This window comes from Eulemur rufifrons, chromosome 8, assembly GCF_041146395.1.
Source record: "Eulemur rufifrons isolate Redbay chromosome 8, OSU_ERuf_1, whole genome shotgun sequence".
NCBI lineage: Eukaryota > Metazoa > Chordata > Mammalia > Primates > Lemuridae > Eulemur > Eulemur rufifrons.
The window spans coordinates 22249424-22267874 of record NC_090990.1 but is presented as its reverse complement, the minus strand read 5'-3'; the positions used below and the strand labels follow the sequence as shown (position 1 = coordinate 22267874).

General features: G+C 38.1%; 1 protein-coding gene and 1 pseudogene across 2 annotated transcripts in view; one reads left to right on the top strand and one right to left on the bottom strand.

The window, feature by feature from the left end:
• Positions 1–379: 379 nt before the first annotated feature.
• The window catches only part of ZBTB8OS (zinc finger and BTB domain containing 8 opposite strand), a 26459-nt gene continuing 8387 nt past the window's right edge, over positions 380–18451 (top strand). Inside the window, exons 1-7 of one of the 2 annotated variants that reach the window (XM_069477620.1) lie at positions 380–730; positions 6976–7000; positions 7602–7723; positions 7940–8022; positions 9270–9322; positions 11162–11198; positions 12450–13302. In XM_069477620.1, coding sequence (XP_069333721.1) covers positions 598–730; positions 6976–7000; positions 7602–7723; positions 7940–8022; positions 9270–9322; positions 11162–11198; positions 12450–12536 — 540 coding nt within the window. In that variant the 5' untranslated portion in view covers positions 380–597 and the 3' untranslated portion in view covers positions 12537–13302. Of the gene's footprint in view, positions 731–6975; positions 7001–7601; positions 7724–7939; positions 8023–9269; positions 9323–11161; positions 11199–12449; positions 13303–18451 lie in introns of those variants that run through there. The other variant, XM_069477621.1, reaches the window with a different exon arrangement.
• Positions 18343–18430, bottom strand: LOC138390958 (small nucleolar RNA U3; annotated as a pseudogene).

Genomic DNA, 18451 nt, shown 5'->3' with positions numbered 1-18451 from the left:
GGCCGACTCGCGCACCTTCGCGCCAACATTAGCCAATTGGAGCGCACCGAAGGCAGAGTGGGCGGTGAAGCCGTGTTCGCGGCCTATCCAGACGCGCGGAATCGCTTTCCGCGGGGCCCAAGGCCAGCGCTCCGCTCCTCCCCCAACACCTCCCGGAGCCGACTTCCATCGATTGCGCGCGTGGGGGATGATGGGATTGCACCCTCCTGCGTCACGTGAGAGAGGTTTAGCCCGCACACCCCGGGGTCAGCCATTTTCTTTAAGGCTGTTAAGCTTGCAACTATTTTAAGAGTACTGAAATGAGAAATGTGGGGTGCTTTCAGGTCTAGTTATCAACTCTCCTACCTAGAGGTGTTTAACTCGATGTGCCCTTAAACTCGTTTCCTTAGTCTTTAGAGAGAACTAGTGCTGAAACAAGCGCAGATGATGTGGTTTTGGCCTTTTAAACATGCGATCCAATCGGCAGGGCCTAGCATGGAAGTCTTAGAAGCTGAACTACATCCGTGAGCTCCAGAATGGCGTCCTGGTTTTTTAAGGGTGCGCGCCAGGGGGCGGAGCCTAGAGCGGAAGTTGTAACTCATTGCCGAAGTCCGGCAGATGAAGGGCGGAAGTAGAATATCCAATCGTGCAATCATGGCGCAGGAAGAGGCAGATGTTAGAGACTACAATTTGACCGAGGAGCAGAAGGCGATCAAGGCCAAGTATCCGCCAGTCAATCGGAAGTACGAATGTGAGTAGGTGGCTTACCTCTCTCTTCAGATATGGGCACACGGGCATCCCCTCTTCTTACCCGCGGCTTCCGACTGCGCCTTCTACTTTGCCCCATATGTGCTTCAGGTGTGATCTCATTGCTCCTTGTATTGTAGTCTCTTGTACTTGTCCCAGAGATGCTGAGGGGAAAAGACACCTGGTTTGACAGTCGGGAAACCTGGGCTCCCACATTTAGTCTCTTGAACTTTCACATATGCCTAAACATATTGATTTTTGTGAATTCTAATAGTGCACCAATTCTAAAAATAACTATTTTAAAGGGTTTGCGGTGTTGTCTACCCCCACCTATTTCCCACAGGTGGGATGTGATTAGAGTGTGGAAATGTTAAAGGACTCGAAAAGCAAAGCAGGGATTTCTAATTTGTTTTACTTTGATTGTGTGTTAGTAACAATACCTGTTTTTGCCACCCATTAGCTTACTGACTTTGGGCAAATCACATGACCTATCTTTGCATCTCAGTTCCTTCATCTGAGAAATATATAATAACAGTATGTGTGGTGCAGATTCTTAAGTTCTTTAAATTTTGTATTAAACGACAAGCTATCATCCCTAGAAGTGGCCATGTTTTGGGGAGAACAAATCTCTTATTTCTCTGCTTAAAATCTTTCATTAATTTCCTGTTGCCCTCAGTATAAAGTCCAACTATTTACTATAGCATTCTAGGTTCTGTGCTTTCCGAACCCGGCATATCTCCCTATCATGTATCTTTCTCTCACTTAGAAACAATTTTAAAATAGTATTTTTAATAGGTCATATATATTGTTTCAAAATTCAGAAAATATTAACAGGTATGCAGTGAAAAGTAAGTCTTGCAGACCTGATCCAAGCTACCTAGTTGCCCTCTCTAGAGCAATCATTGTTTCCTTTTTCTTATATGTACATGCACAAATATTCTACCACTTATTTAACCAATTTCCAGTTGATGGATATTAGGATATTTCTATTCTTTTGCTTTTAGAAATAATGCTGTAGTGAATGTACTTGTACATCCATTGTTTTGCACATATGCAGGTGTAACTGTAGAATAAATTTCTCAAAGTTTAAATTGCTTCGTCAAAGGATATGTGCATTCTTTTGTTTCCACTGCTAAGAGTCCTACAGCTTTTTAAAAAGGTTATGTGCGTTTTTAACTTTGGCAGTTATTGCCAAATTACTCTCTACAGAGGTTGTACCAACTTATACTTTCACTAGTAGTATTGTATGAATGTGCCCCTTTCCACACACTTTTACTATAATTTACTTGTTACCCTACTTTTTGGTCTTTTCCAATTTGTAAAGTGTACTTACTACGTTATTTTTATTATAAGTGATGTTGAACATATTGTAGTAGTTTGGGAGCTATTTGTATTTCCCCTTCTGCGGTGTGTATGTTAATATTCTTAACCCTTTTTTCTCTTGAATTGTTGGTCTTTTTTGCCATACAGAAAGTATTTTTATGTAGTGAAATTTATTAACCTTTTCTTTTAATGGCTTCTAAGATGCCATACTTAGGAAGGCCTTATAAAATAATTCTCTGCTGCCAGGTGTGGTGGCTCATGCCTGTAATTCCAGCACTTTGGGAGGTGAGGTGGCAAGAGGAGGATCGCTTGAGGCCAGGAGTTCCAGACCAGCCTAGGTAACATAGCGAGACTCCATTTCCACAAAAATTTTAAAAAATTAGCTGGTTGTGGTGGCGTTTGCCTGTCTCAAAAAAAAAAAAAAAAAAAAATTCTCCCATGTTTTCTTCTATATATTAGAAAATAAAGCTTTTATTGAAGTAAAATGTACACATGGAAGAGTGCACGTATCATCAGAAACTGAGTATATCTGTGTAACTAGTATAGTAGCGGTTCTCAAAGTATGATCTGTGGACTCCTGGGGTCCCCCAGACCCTTTCAGAGAGCCTGTGATGTCAAAACTATTTTCAGAATAATATTGAGATGTTATTTTTTTTTCCACTTGATATTTGCACTTATGGTTAAAAAGCAATGGTAGGTAAAACTCCTGGCCCCTTAGCACAAATTGAGGCAGCAGTACCAAACTATGCTAGCGGTCATTGTATTCTTTACCACCATGTATTTAAAACTAAAAAAGAGGAGGAGGAGAAGGAAAAAAAATTAAAAAAGAAAAAGTCATTTCACTTAAGAATGTCCATGATGAATCAGTAAAAACTATTAATTTTATTAAATCTTAACTTTTTAATACTCTGAGTACATGCCTTTTTAATATTCTGTGTAACAAAATGTGAAGTACATGTAAAGTGTTTCTCCTGCTTGTCAAAGTATTGATTACACAAGGGAAAGAACTTGTGTAATTGAGTTGTGAGCTGAAGTAGGTGCTTTTTTCATGGAATACCATTTTTTATTGAAAGAATGAAAGACATACTATTGTTATTCTGAATTGGGTATTTGGCAGATATTTTCTTGAAAATGAACAAAGTGATATGTCACATCAAGGAAAATAACTGACAGTATTTGTTGGTAATGATAAAATTCAGGCTTTCAGGTGAAATTAGAATTTTGGAAAACTTGTATCTGCCATCATGAGCTTGACAGCTTCCCAGTACTTAAAGACTTTTCTGATGAGATTGGTGGTGATATTAACAAATATGTTTTTTAAAAAAATTCTATGTAATTACGTATGTCAACATTATCTGTATAACTCAGTAAACTAATATTTTCCAAATATTTTCCAATGCTTGATGTTACACACTTAGGCATGGATAAGAGTCATTCTAAATGTACAGTAGATCAATGGATTTTAATTTTACAGAGTATGAAAAATTCATTGCTATGACTTCAGATTCCACATCGCAACTAATCTTTTAAAAACTGTCACGTTTTGATTGTTGGCATAACATCAAAGGAGACTGTCCACAATTACTTGAAAAGCTATTAAAATACTCTCCTCTTTTCCTCCTGCATCTCTATGAGGTTGAATTTTATTTATGCACTTACACTAAATGACTATATTGCAACACATTGAAAGTCAGACATTAAAAATATTTTTAAAAATGCAAAGCTGCCATTCTTTGCTAAATTTTATGACAATATAGTTGTTTTTCATAAAAATATGCAAGGCAAGGCACAGTGGTTGCGTTTGGTCCCAGGAGTGTAAAGCTGTAGTGTGCTAAGGTGGCACCTGTGAATAGGCACTGCATTCCAAACCGGGCAAAATTAGAGACCCTGTCTCTCAAAAAAATAATAAAAATAAATAAAAATAATGAAGCCAAAATATGCAATTTATGTTAAATCAAATGGGTTTATTGCTATTTTTAAATGAATTAAGTATTTTTAAATTTTTTCAGTTAAAATTTCCAATGTGGTTAATATTGACAGATATAACCCGTGTAAACAAAAGCTTTTTGGGATCCTCAATAATTTTTAAGAAAGTAAAAAGTTCTTGAGACCCAAAAATTTAAGAACCACTGCCCTATAGCAATTGCCATTGTCTTTTTAAACTGATTTTTTTAAATGGAGGTATAATTTACATATTATACCTGAGCAAAGTGCTCAGATCTTAAAGTGTAAAGTCCAATGAGTTTTGATAAATAGATAACATTTCCATCCTAGAAGGGAGAGGCTTAAGAAGAAAAAGAAAGAAAAAAGAACAACAAAAACGGCCGGGCCGACACAGTGGCTCACGCCTGTAATCCTAACACTTTGGGAAGCCAACACAGGAGGATGGCTTGAGGTCAGGAGTTTAAGACCAGCCTGTGCAGGAGCAGACCCCACCCCTACAGATAATAGAAAAATTAGCGCAGTGTGGTGGCACGTGCCTGTAGTCCCAGCTACATGGGAGGCTGAAGCAGGAGGATCCCTTGAGTCCAGAAGTTTGAGGTTGAGGTGAACTGTGATGACACCACTGAGCTATGATGACACCACTGCACTCTGGCTGGGATGACAAAGCGACATTCCCTCTCCAAAAAACAGAAAATTAAATTTCCATCACCTTAGAAAGTTTCCTTTTGTTCCTTTCCAGTCCTCTACCCCCTTACCTTGAGGCAAACACTGTTGTATTTTCAATCACCATAGCTTAATTTTGCCTGTTTTATTTAGAGTTTAATAAAAATGGAACCATACATTATAGATTCTTCTATGTCTGGCTTCTTTACTCGTGTCAAAGGTAAACACAGCTGGATGTTAGCCGAGGCCATGAATACAAGTTGTTTTCAATAACTACTGGCCATAGAGAAAAGAGCTGGGCTCCATTCTGATTTGTACAGAGATGACTGGGCATTTTAAAGGGAGAATGAGGGAGGGGAGAGAGTGGGAGCTCAGTAGAATCAGAGAGCTGAAAAAGTACAAAGGGTTGGTCAGTGTAAATGTGATTAGGCTAGCTGTGTCTGCTAGCTGACAGTTATCCAAGTTAAGATTCTATCCTCCCACAGAGACTGAGAGACAGAGGCCCCATCCTTCCTGATGATAACATTTCAAAGGAATGGCTCTCAGGTCCTTGAGAAAGATACTTCTAAGTTGTAAGAGATACATATTTACAATTAGCTCTTTTTAGTACATGCTGTAAGAAAAAGAGGTCAGGGGCATATGTCAGGTGTTGGCTAGGACAAACAGTAAATCCTCATGGCCATGTTGCACTTTCTCAGGCTGGCCTTTTAATGGGGTGTGGGCGAGGGTGATTATGGTCATCTTAGGGACCCAGCCTTATGCTGCTGGAAGCCATGCTAGATTTTGGTCTAGTGTGGTGGTTTTGATGGAGTTGTTAGATACTGAGAGTTCTGCAGTTCTCACTCAACTTTTGAGATTCATGTTAATGCGTGTATCAGTAGTTCATGCTTTTTTTGTTTTTACTGCTGAGTAGTATTCCATTATATGATTATACCTCAGTTTATCTGTTCTCTTATTGATGGGCACTGAGTTTTTAATTTTTGGAAATTGTGAACATTCTTATATGTCTTTTTGTGAACACGTTTTCTTTTCTCTAAGGTTAATACCTGCCTTTTTCTTTAGTATGTGATCTCTGCTGGCATGGAGCCCCTGAGTGCCTAAAACTTAATTCTTAGTAATATTTTTCAGTGAATTAGAGATGAATTCAAACCTTAAGTGCCACCAGAAGATGTGTCATAGTGCAAAGTGCACTAAACTGGCCCTCAGAAAACCTCAATTCTAGTCCCAACTCTGCCTCTAATCAACAGGGTCTTCCTGAACAAGTCACACAATCTCTCTGGGTTTCAGGTTTCCTCTCATAAGTGAAGGAATTATATGAAATGATCGCTAAGAATTTCTTCTAGCCCTAATGTTCTATGATCCTAAGTGGGAAGAATTGATGGGAAATATGATACGGGTAAAGGAGAGATTCTGAAAATGTTAGGGTAACAGATTCAATGGGAGTGTGCTATAGTAGCCATTGTTACTTTCTGGTGTTCCTGTGGGAATGTCAGGAAAAAGCTAATGATATATATTGTGGCGTTTACTTTCCAAAACGATTTTATCCAGGGTTAATTTACTTGTTCATGAAAAGGTAAGATAGAGAAATCTGGAATTTTATATCTTTGATGATAATATAGTTGTTAGAATTTTGATCATTTACACCATAGATATTTAGAAAAGATACTGATTTGTTTTATTGAGAAAAAGTATCTAATAGCAGGAAATGGCATTTGTTTATTGAGAAATTATATAAGACACTTTTTAGATCACCTAGAACAGCAGTCCCCAGCCTTTTTGGCATCAGGAACCGGTTTCATGGAAGACAGTTTTTCCATGGAGGGGGTGAGGGATGGTTTCCCTTATGATTCAGGCACATTATATTTATTGTGCACTTTATTTCTATTATTATTACATTGTAATATATAATGAAATAATTATACAACTCACCATAATGTAGACTCTAATGTGGCCACTTGTCTGACAGGAGGTGGGGCTCAGGGGTTGGTTTGCTCACCTCCTGCTGTGTTGCCCAGTTCCTAATAGGCAGATTCCTAACAGGCAGGGGTGACGGCTGTTGGGGACCACAGACCTAGAAGACTCTGGCCATGCTGCCTTCCAGAAAGTGTCATTCATTTAAATATAAACGTTGGCTTTTATAAAAAATTACCCTAACAAGCAATTATCTTTGTTGAGTAAATGGATAGGAAAATATATGAGCTTCCCCACATTCTCTTGGTCCCTAAGGATGATGTTCTTAATAATAATGAGCTAAAGTTATTTTCTTGTGATTTGAGAGTAAAGTTTAGTGACTTATAAGTGTTTTCCTTTCTCCCTCAGATTTGGATCATACAGCGGATGTTCAGTGAGTACAGCTAGAGTTTGTTACCTTGAAACTATGTCTTTATATAGGAAAGCTGAATATTTTGATCTTGGTGTCCCTAGTTTTAATTTTTCTCCTCTCATTTTGGTTCCTTCACAACATGAAAATGATGGTTTAAAAGCACCCAATTTCAGTGTCACTAAATTGATTGAAGCACTGATTTAGTTGTGTATGTATCATATTGATCTTATTTTTTAAATTGTTGTTTATTTATTTTTAGAGACAGAGTCTTGCTCTGTCAGCCAGGCTAGAGTGCAGTGGTGTGATCATAGCTCCCTGTAACCTCAAACTCCTGGGCTCAAGTAATCTTCCTGCTTCGGCCTCCTGAGTTGCCAGGACTACAGGAATGTGCTACCATGGCTGGCTAATTTTTTTCATTTTTTCAGACAGTCTCACTATGTTGCCTAGGCTAGTCTCTATCTCCTAGCCTCAAACGATCCTTCCGCATCAGCCTCTCAACGTGCTAGGATTACAGGCATGAACTCCTGCACCCAGCCTCATACTGATTTTATTTTGACTTTGCTGTCAATTTTTCTTCCTTGTAATGGATTATATTACACATAGCATGAATATGTTTCTTTAGGTTACATGCATGGGGAGATACTCTGGAGGAAGCATTTGAGCAATGTGCAATGGCCATGTTTGGTTACATGACAGATACTGGGACTGTGGAGCCCCTCCAAACAATAGAAGTAGAAACCCAAGGTAATGGATTTATTCACAAGAAAGAAATTGTTATATAAATGTGCAGTGTTCTACATAATCTGAGTATATTTTCCCAACAAGAACAACAAAATTGATCATGAGCCTGTTCTTCCTCTTTCAACTAGCCTAAGAAATCCATTGCACTTTTAAATTCAATAAGTTTTTAGAGACCAGAATTATTAACATACTGTTATGGCTTTTTTTGATCCTGTGTAGGAGATGACTTACAGTCTCTTCTGTTTCACTTTTTGGATGAATGGCTTTATAAGTTCAGTGCTGATGAATTCTTCATACCCCGAGTAAGCAAAGGTTTTTCTTTTTTACTAAGCAAACGGATTCTTAGTTCATGTTTTAAAATAGAACAAGTGATTTAAAATAGAACATATGATGCAAAAACCAAACTGTGCAGATACGTAAGATATTTGTTTGCAGAAATTATAATGACCACAGGCACTTCCTGGTTAACCTGACCTTCACTATGTATTAATACAAGCATTTTGTATTTCGATCTCTGATCATGTACTTATTACTAATCAGAATTGTGTAATAAGAATGCACCTGCAGTCTTCATCCACACTTCTTTTTCCCAACTTTGAGCTATATTTACGTCCATCCATATGTTCCTTTTGTTCATTAGAAATGTAGCAGCTCTGTCAATTGCTGCCTTTAGTTTTCCTTAACTTGAAAAAAGGAAAAGCCAAATGGAGATTACTTGATGCTGTCAACCTGTAGAAGGGAACAGCTTTCCAGCATCATTGTTATCTAACACAGATGACCCTCCCTGCTTCCTTAACTCCTCCATTCTCTTCCTTACCAGCTCTGCTACATATACTCTACCAACTGAGTTACTCAACCTACAGAGTTCAAGTGCCTACAATATTATATAAAATAGGCTGCGAGTGATTGAAATCCTATGTCCTCCTCCTCTATCGTATATCTTTCAGAGAAATTCTTTTATCCTTTTTTTTTTTTTTTTGAGACAGAGTCTCACCTGTTGCCCAGGCTAGAGTGCTGTGGCATCAGCCTAGCTCACTTCAAACTCCTCACCTCAAGCTTCTGGGCTCAAAGAATCCTTCTGCCTCAGCCTCCTGAGTGGCTGGGACTACAGGCATGCGCCACCATGCCCAGCTAATTTTTTCTATATATTTTTAGTTGTCCAGCTAATTTCTTTTTATTTTTTAGTAGAGACGGGGTCTCGCTTTGCTCAGGCTGGTCTCGAACTCCTGACCTTGAGCGATCCTCCCGCCTCAGCCTCCCAGAGTGCTAGGATTACAGGCGTGAGCCACCATGCCTGGCCCAGAGAAATTCTTTTGACTTATGTTTTTAGATTTTACATTTTTCAAGAATAACTCCCTTGAGTGTGTAAGAAAAAACAGTTCTTTGAAATATATTTAGTTTGTTGTTCTACTTAACATTTTAATTGTCTTTGCTTCAGAAAAGTTGTATGCTATTATTTTCTAGAAAAGGTGCTAACCTAGACATGATTTAGTAGATGACCTATTATGAACATTTTTTTTTAATTAAAAAAATTTTTTTTCCTCTTTAGGAAGTGAAAGTACTTAATATCGATCAAAGAAATTTCAAATTACGGTCAATTGGGTAAGTTTTGAAACTCTTCAGTACCACATCTTGAGAGATGTTAAAGTTATATTCTTCATTGAACTCAGTGGGCAAGAAGACAAACAGAAATGTAAGTTAGTGGATTACTAAACTCTATCTGCAAAGCAGGGCTTTGCAGATTGAGTTTAGTGAGACACTTAGGAGTAGGAGTGGGGGCTCACCTGAGCTTTGAAGGACTGGAAACTTGTCAGAATAAAGTTGATTCTGGTTATTAAGCCTGATTCCTGATTTGTTGATTTTTACGAAGAAAAAAAAATATATGTGTATATATCTCAAAATATAATTGCTAAATGGCACAGCATTAAATAAAGCCCAGCTTGGTGGATGGGAAACACTGATACATCCTTTCTCATAGATCCTCACTTCTCCACCTGTTTAAACCAGTTCCTTCTGTTACACTTGATCTTAGCCAAAAGGCTTAGAAGCAAGTACCGGTTCCTTCTATTAACAAATTATACTTTTCCTTTCAGAGTTTGCAAACACTTGATTAGGTCATTCTGATTGATCTTATTTCCCAAGTTTCTTCAGTCACTTAATTATAGCTTTTAGGTTATTTCTAGATATAGTTTATTTTTTCCATTTTGTTTTATTTTAATTTTTTGTTTTGTTTTAAGAGACAGGGTCTTGCTGTGTTGCCAAGGCTAGAGTGCAGTGACTATTCACAGGCTCAATCATAGCTCACTACAGCCTCAAACTCCTGGGCTCAAGTGATTCTCCTGCCTTAACCTCCTGAGTAGCTGGGACTACAGGCACACACCACTGTGCCTGGCCCACTTTTATATTAAATTTCATTAGTTTCTTTTTGTAAAGTGAGGTCTCTTATTATTTCCCCTTCTTTTTTATTTTTTTATTTTTTAAGGGTAAGGAAACACACTTGTCCAAATGTATTTAGCTAGTAAGTGATTGAACAGAATTTTAAAACTTTGCTCTTTGTACTACACCATGTTGTGATTTTCAGCCACATTAGTGTCAAAGGGAGTGAGGAGACTTACCCCAAGTTCTAGCAGCCTTCTTTATACAGATCACGGGAATTTTTGGAAAAGTTGTAAAATGCAAATCAAGTTTAGACCATATTACAGAATCTAGTATTTTAAAGCCTTTTTTTTTTTGAGACAGAGTCTCGCTCTGTTGCCCAGGCTAGAGTGAGTGCTGTGGCGTCAGCCTAGCTCACAGCAACCTCAAACTCCTGGGCTCAAGCGATCCTACTGCCTCAGCCTCCCGGGTAGCTGGGACTACAGGGATGTGCCACCATGCCCGGCTAATTTTTTCTATATATATTTTTAGTTGTCCAGCTAATTTCTTTCTATTTTTAGTAGAGACAGGGTTTCACTCTTGCTCAGGCTGGTCTCGAACTCCTGACCTTGAGCCATCCACCCGCCTCAGCCCCGCAGAGTGCTAGGATTATAGGCGTGAGCCACCGCGCCTGGCCTTAAAGCCTTTGTAGTACTCAGACCTGCTTTCTCCAATGGGAGATGTTATTTAATTAGTTTTATAGCTCTGAGTACAGTAAAATTTTGAACATGCTACACTATTATGAAAGAGTATTAAACAATGTTTATTGAGAGTCCAGCCTGGCCACACTATATTGGGGCACTTTTATTTTGAGAGGAACTATCAACCTTGAGAGCAGCCAATGCCTGTTGCATACAAGTCCCTCAACATCTGTATCTTCTGACAAATCAAAATGAAACTTATAGTTGCCCTACCCCTTCCATCTCTTTTGGCTTTAACCACATTTATAAGGCTTATTTAAAAACATATGGAGAAAAAGTGTTAAATCTTGGAAATCTTAATCATGTTTTAATTTTCCTTTTCAAGGTGGGGAGAGGAATTTTCATTGTCCAAGCACCCTCAGGTATGTTTTAAAATCCACCCCTTGAAAACATGAAAAACTTCCTTACCATGAAGTCCATATATGTGACAGTAAACTTCAACTAGTTCTAATAATTCGTGTAAAGTGATATTTTTCTCAAACTTCTCTGATCCATCAGGATATATTATGTTAAAATATTGTGATTTCACACGTATTTTTAGCATTGGGTTCCGGGGTCAGGTTTACTCAGATTGCTGTGGGCCTTAAAAGTCTCTTTGCCTTTTTGAGGATGCTAGATTTGATGGTGGCAAGATGAGTCAGTTTCTATTGATTGTAATTTTCTTTAGGAAGCACGGTTGATTGAGAGTGAGAATGAGGGAGGGATGCTAGAGGAGAAGATGTAAAACAATTGTCTCAGAGAATGAGAAAGGGAATTTAGTGGTAAATGCAGGATTACTGGTCAGTGCTGAATGCCTGTTGAAATCTGTGGACATATATTTAAGGTGATACTGGTTAGCATGGTATTGAATTTGATTCAGGTTGTGCTTTTGCCAGGTGATTATGGCAGAGGGGAAAAAGCAAAAGTGGTGCCACTCAAATCCTTTTGTGAAATCTTCAAATTTCTTTTGTGGTATGGAACTAGCCAATGCCATTCACCTATTGCTTAATACATTTTGTGGTGCACAGAATTATTGTAGATTCTTTTTAGAGTTGGAAGGAACCTAAGAGAACATCTAATCCTATGGTTCTAAACTAGGGCAAAGTGGGGTAGAGTGTCATGTATCAGAATCATGTGGAGAGCTTTTGACCTGGGAAACTGTATCTCTTCAGCTGGACTTGGAAAGGGAAGAATCGCAAGAGGTGAAGTGAGTATTGGCAGCTGAGGAGGAGAGAGTAGGTTGAGTTCCTAGGGCCTAGGTCAGTATAAGGAGGTGGTTTGGGGCTTGAGAAGGAGCCCTGAGCTAAACAGTGGAAAAGCTTGTGTTCTTTGATTCAACTAGTTATGTAAATGAAAAATCTGGTGCCCAGGTAGGTTAGACGACTTTCAGGTGGAAACAAAGCCAGGATTAAGAGTGCTAACTCCTAACTCCACTGTGCACATACTGCTTCCTGTTTCTGTTGGACCAGTGTATAATAAATACTGTATTAATTTGATAGCTATTTGTTTTGTGAGTTTTTAGCTTTTCAGAATAATGTTAAAATTTTGAGTCTCTGCCAGTTGTTGCTAGAGTTAATGATTCTGACTTCAATGTTCTTTTTTCTTATTTGTTTTTTCTCTAATCCCAACTTTAGGGAACAGAAGTCAAAGCAATAACATATTCAGCAATGCAGGTCTATAATGAAGAGAAGCCAGAAGTTTTTGTGATTATTGACATTTAAGACACCAAAAAAGAAAAAAAAAAGACTCCTGGGAAGAACTGTTTTTTTCCTCTTCCTTTTGAGAAGATACTATGATTTAAATTCTATATTTTCTTTTGATACATGGAAATTTGCAGAACAGAAATTTTTAACTTAAAGTATGACTTTCAGAAATGGAAAATCAGGGCACAGCCTTGGTCTGTGTTCCCCAATATTCAAACTTTAAAAAATTCTTCAGTTCTTGAGGGGCAGTGATGGTCCTTCATTTGTTAATTCTCTGCTGTGGCAGCAGGTGCCTCATGCCCTTCCAGTGGGATGCAAGCCCTCCAGCCTCGTCCTAGAAGGGATCACTGATACAAGCAGTAGCCTGGGACTGAATCCAGTTCGAAAAAAGAATAATTTGAGAAAATACATTTCTATATCTAGAATTTTGCTTTTCTTCCAAGTTAGTTAAAACATATATTATCCATATGTATGTTAAGGGAGGTCATGATTCAGTTTGCTTATAGCACAGAGCCATTCTGTATTCCAGTTGGCTTTCTTAGAAAAAATAATCGGAAGACTTCTCTAGAAAGAGCCCTGATTTTTCTCTCTCACTCTTCTACTTTTTTTTTTTTTTAGCTTTAGCACTGATGATGACACTCCTATTTTCTCATAAGAAAAAATCAGGCTGGGCACAGTGGCTCACACCTGTAATCCCAGCACTTCAGGAAGCTGAGGCAAGAGGATCACTTGTGGCCAGGAGTTCGAGGCTGCAGTGAGCTATGATGATGCCACCACATCTGTCTCAAAAAAAAAAAAAAAAAAAAAACCACAAGAAAAATATACTATTTTACCTTACAAATGGACTCTTCCTTCTAACTTGGTAATTTTATTTTAAAGCCAGTATGTGTATACAGCTAGAGAAGAAAAGGAGAATTTTTTTTTATTTCTTTGTTGTTTTTAAACTACCTAAGCTATTCATCTTTAAGAAGACAGGAGGCCAGGAAAACAATCTTAAAACAGTCTGAACTTTTAGAAGTAGATGACTTTTTAAAAATGAAATTGCTTTAACTTGATTTGCAATTTTTTCGTAGTATGTGTTGATTGAGGTATTCTCTCTTGTGATCAAGAGTTTGCAAAGTTGCTATTTATTCACATGAACATAAGAAAAGATTGCCACTGGGTGGCGCTAGATATCATCTGCTGAACTTGGACTAAAAGGAAAGGATTAGCTATGTGCTTTCTGAGTTCTCTGAGTACTGTATTATTTCAATCTGGGTATTTAACAGAAAATAAGGTTAATGAAGACTAGGCCAAGAGCCTGTGGTTTGAAAAGCAGCTCTTTGGATGACTATGTAGCAGTCTCACCGGGGTAGTACTTCTTAACTTTCTTTATATGCAGGTATGGTTTGTAAATTTGAACTGTAGCTCCCCAACAAAAACATCCAGAAGAACCTCTTTACCTTTTGTTAGGGCAGATTTCCAGGCTGAGATGGGGCTCTTTTTTTATAAATCCCTTTGCATATTATGGGCTAATTGTGAAAATGAACAGTATAAGGCCATAAAGGCAATGGAAGAGCCAAATCCAGTGTAAGAATAGTGTGAGAGTTGGGATATCTTAAAACCAAGTGGGGGACAAACTTGCCTAGGGAAAAAAGTGTGAGCTGTATCTCCTACCACCAGCACTATATAATGGAGTTCAGTAAAAGCAAGTCACATGTAATTATGCAGTACAAATTACATTTTTTTAATTTATAAGAAATTTATAATTTATTGTATTTTAATGGAAACTTCAAAATTTAAATTGTGTTAGTTTTAAAGTATGCCAAAATGAAGGTACTGAATAGAAGGGAAAATGAATATGTTACCCTTTATATGTAGAATTAGCATTCTTGGTCCATAAGCAGCAATGCACATTTTATTTGTTTAATTTTAATTTATTTATTAAAGTGGTTACACTGGCTGTTACCAGATTTTTCTGATAGTTTCAGCCATGTGTTTTGGCCTAGGGAACAAATTTTCCCTCATTGCATAGCTAATTAGTTTATGAGGGCTAAACCTTATTTTTACATGAAAACTGTCCTAGTTAGAAATATCTGAGCATTTTCTCTCACACCATGACATACTCAGTCATCTTTACTTCTCTGTCTCATTGTCTTTTCTGGGCTGCCTTTCCTATTCTTAAATAGGGGTAGCAAACCCACTGCCCAGAGAGCCAGGCAGGTAATGGGATTGTCTCTAAATGTTGAGCCAAGGGTTTACACAGTGTCTAAGGGTTCAGCTGCTTCAGCTATAACCCTTGTTGATACTGGGAATACAAGCCAAGTGTTGCATTTTTTTGTGACATCCCAGAAATTGGGATTTTTATGTGAAAACTCCCAGTTTTGGGGGAAAAAAAAACACTGACTCATCACAGTGAGGGGCAAACAGATCATGTGTAGAGGTTGAATCTGGTCCACAGTTTCTAGTTCACAAGCTCTGCTTTAAAACCTACCTCAAATCCTATCACTGGGAAACCTCACTAACTTTTCCAGCCTTCAGTGGTTTTCTCTGAACTGTGCCTGTGTAGGTAGCTTTAATGATTTGCCAGCTTACTCAATTTTATAATGTTTGATGTTTGCTAGTCTTGTCTCTGATTAGAAAGAAAGCTCTGGCCGGGCGCGGTGACTCACACCTGTAATCCTAGCACTCTGGGAGGCTGATGTGGGAGGATCGCTTTAGCCTAGGAGTTTACGGTTGCTGTGAGCTAGGCTGACACCACAGCACTCTACTCAGGACAACAGAGTGAGACTGTCTCAAAAAAAAAAAAGAAAGAAAGAAAGCTCCCAGATGGCACATAATAGATCATCATTCACTACTTAATGATCGATGGATTAAGCATTTTAGGATAAAACCGTTAGGCAGAGACTGCAGGTCAACTTCTTGAGCAAATCTCAAGCCTCAATTTCTAACCCTTGCTCTACTGACCTTGGACCTACTTCCTTATCTATTTATTATTGGTATTAGTGATTTCTCAGTTCCTTGCCATTTCTAAGTTTCTGTGATTCAGTAATATATTTTAAAGAACGCTGCTAGCTGAGAAAGAGAAGGTATTTGTTAAGTAACAGTTTTGGTTGTTTAGCCTAAAAGATCCAAATCACACCATCAGCGTCTATGCACCTACTGTAATCTCACAGCTGTTTCAAGGTATGGTAGTGTGTAACATGGCAATGGCTTTTCAAGAAAGTAACAATAGTGGTATGATGATCCTTTACCACTTGTGCCTCTCCCTCTAAGAAGGTTAAGTGGTTACATGTCCCCACAGCCACACTTGCCAGTTCTCTTTCTACTTGGGCTTTGGAAGAGAATGTTCAAAGAGAACAGTTTATACCCTCCTCAAGGTTGGCGAAGTGCCATCCTGAGCTATAGTACTGGCGTATACCTCCCACCTCATCTGGCCTTCAGGGCTTGGGGATTTCCAGATTCTGTGCAGTAAAAAGCCCTGAAGGATCTCAACAGTACTAAGTTTGCCACAGAGAAACTGAGATGGAGAATTTGGTTTCCTCACCTCAGAAACCAGGAAATTGCAAAAGATATCCTTCAAAAGCTCCTCCCAAAGCAAACGTTGTCAGAATCTAGTGATTGTAATACTTTATCAAAGTTATTTCCCATCTAATATGCTATGTGCATTTTTTGTTTTATTATCTCTGAGATGAATACTTGCTTAATGTTAAATTCTGGACATGCAAGAAAAGTACTTTTAGAAAGGGCCAACATTTATTTTGTCACAAACACATCTAGGTCTTCATTATATAAAACATTTTTCCAAATGCTTTCACCTGGAAATTATTACCCATTTGTCCTTCAAGCAATTTTACATGTGGTACGTTTATTCTATTAATAAGACCATCTGTATACAAGGGGCAGATTTGGGACTTCAGACTTTGTTCAGTATATTTGTATAACATCCTTTAATATATGACAGATCACATTTATGTTCTGACCGAAGTAATAACCCTTTGAGGTGAGCACAGCAGCTATTTTTTTTTTTTTAAATAAGGAAACACTTAACATTCGGATATTTGTAAGGTGAAACTCAAAAGAAGGTGGCTGGCAAGGACTGTCCCATTTTCTCTAACATTTATTCTAAAAGTTCAAAAAGTATTTAAATAAATTAGCCAAAAAATTTTAGCTGTAGAATTATGTGGTTTTCTAGAATAAGACACTGGAGAATAGTGGATTTCTACTGTTTCTCCCCCCTGCCAAATAATACAACTGGGTGTTTTAAATTACCTCCAGGTATAAGCATGGATCCTATAGTGATGAGTTTAAGTCCAACCCTGTCATTATTTAGCTGTATGACTTTGAGAAAATTTTTAAACCTCTCTCAGCCTGAATTTCCTCATCTCTAAAATGGGGATAATAACTATTCACAGACCAGTTGTCCCCAGCATTGCTAGTGCAGTTAAGAATATTATTTTGCAAGACAAGTGAAAGGGAGTAATTTTAGAATTACACTTAGCATTTAAACACTAATGTGCTAACATTTTTATTTTGAGGATATTAAGTGCTTAATAGCACAAATGAGTCAGATCACTGGGCTTCTGCCACTTACTGCGCTTTGGGCATATTGCTTAACCTCTTTGTGCCTTCATTTCTTTATCTTAAGTGGCTATGATAATAGTACTTGTAGGGTTGTTGAGAAGATTAAATGAATGTATACACATAAAGCTCTCACAACAGTGCCTGACACATAGTAAATGCTCAATAAGTGTATTTTTATTAGGATGAGCATAAACAGTATCAACTCCCCTTCCTCCCTCTAATTCTAAAAAAAGTCCCCAGTGCTTGGTGAGGGTATGACCCTCACCTGGGAGCCATTAACATTCTGCATGAGTGACATGATAGCTAGAGTCTCAATTTATGAAGAGGGGCAAGCAAAGTCATTCCTTTCTGCTTCTCCCTCTCCTTTATCTTCTTTAAACTTATTTTCCTTCTACATCTTTACTTCCAGTCTTTTTCCTGTGTGTTAATCATGCTTGTTTTCTCCCATATCTTAGTTGAGCATCTACGTTCAAAAGCTTGTACTTCCCTTTATGCCCAACCAATTGCCCTTCTAGGAGGCTCCCATCCATTTACTGTCCCTTCTGATTCCCTTGCAGCTCACAGTATTGAATATTCCAGGGGTGTATCACAATGAGAAGAAAGATGAACAAATCATTGGGCAACTTTTCCAACTTTATGTTCCTGTGGCTTCTCCAAGGTCTTCTCTCACTACCAGGGCAGCCCGCCCACTATCACCCTCCAGCAAATATCATGCCGCATGTCTTGCCAGTTCCTACCTTTGAATTTTTGCCTAGTTTATTTTTTCTTTTCTTTTTTGGTAACAGCTTTATTGAGATGTAATTCACTAACCATACAATTCACCCACTTAAAATGTACAGTTCAGTGGTTTTTAGTATATTCACAGTTGTGCAGCCATCACTACAATCAACTTTAGAAGGTTTTCATCCCCAAAAGAAAATCCCACCCTTTAGCAATCACCCCCCATTCCTCACATCCATCCCAGCCCTAGGCAACCACTAGACTTTCTGTTCTCTAGATTTGTCTATTCTGTTGTCTAGATTATTTCTTACCTGCCAATCTTGTCTTCTTTCATTGCAGCAGGAAACATACCTCTTGCAAACCATCTGGGCTCATGCCACTTGCTTGATCTCTGGTTTACTGGGTCTTCTCAGTTACAAGGAAATACTTTGGCCAAATTTTAGATTTATGGATGCATTGCTGCATACAGTTTGTTAAGCCAATTAATATAGTCACCACTCCTTTTAATTTGCAAGCACCTTAAGGAGCAAGGGAACTGGCTTCTGATTATTTTACATACATTTTTTTAAACGTTCGGAGAAACTTCCCTAGTAACAAACTATAGAAATGATCCCTGAAAGTATAGTCTTGTATTTTACATACCTTCTTTG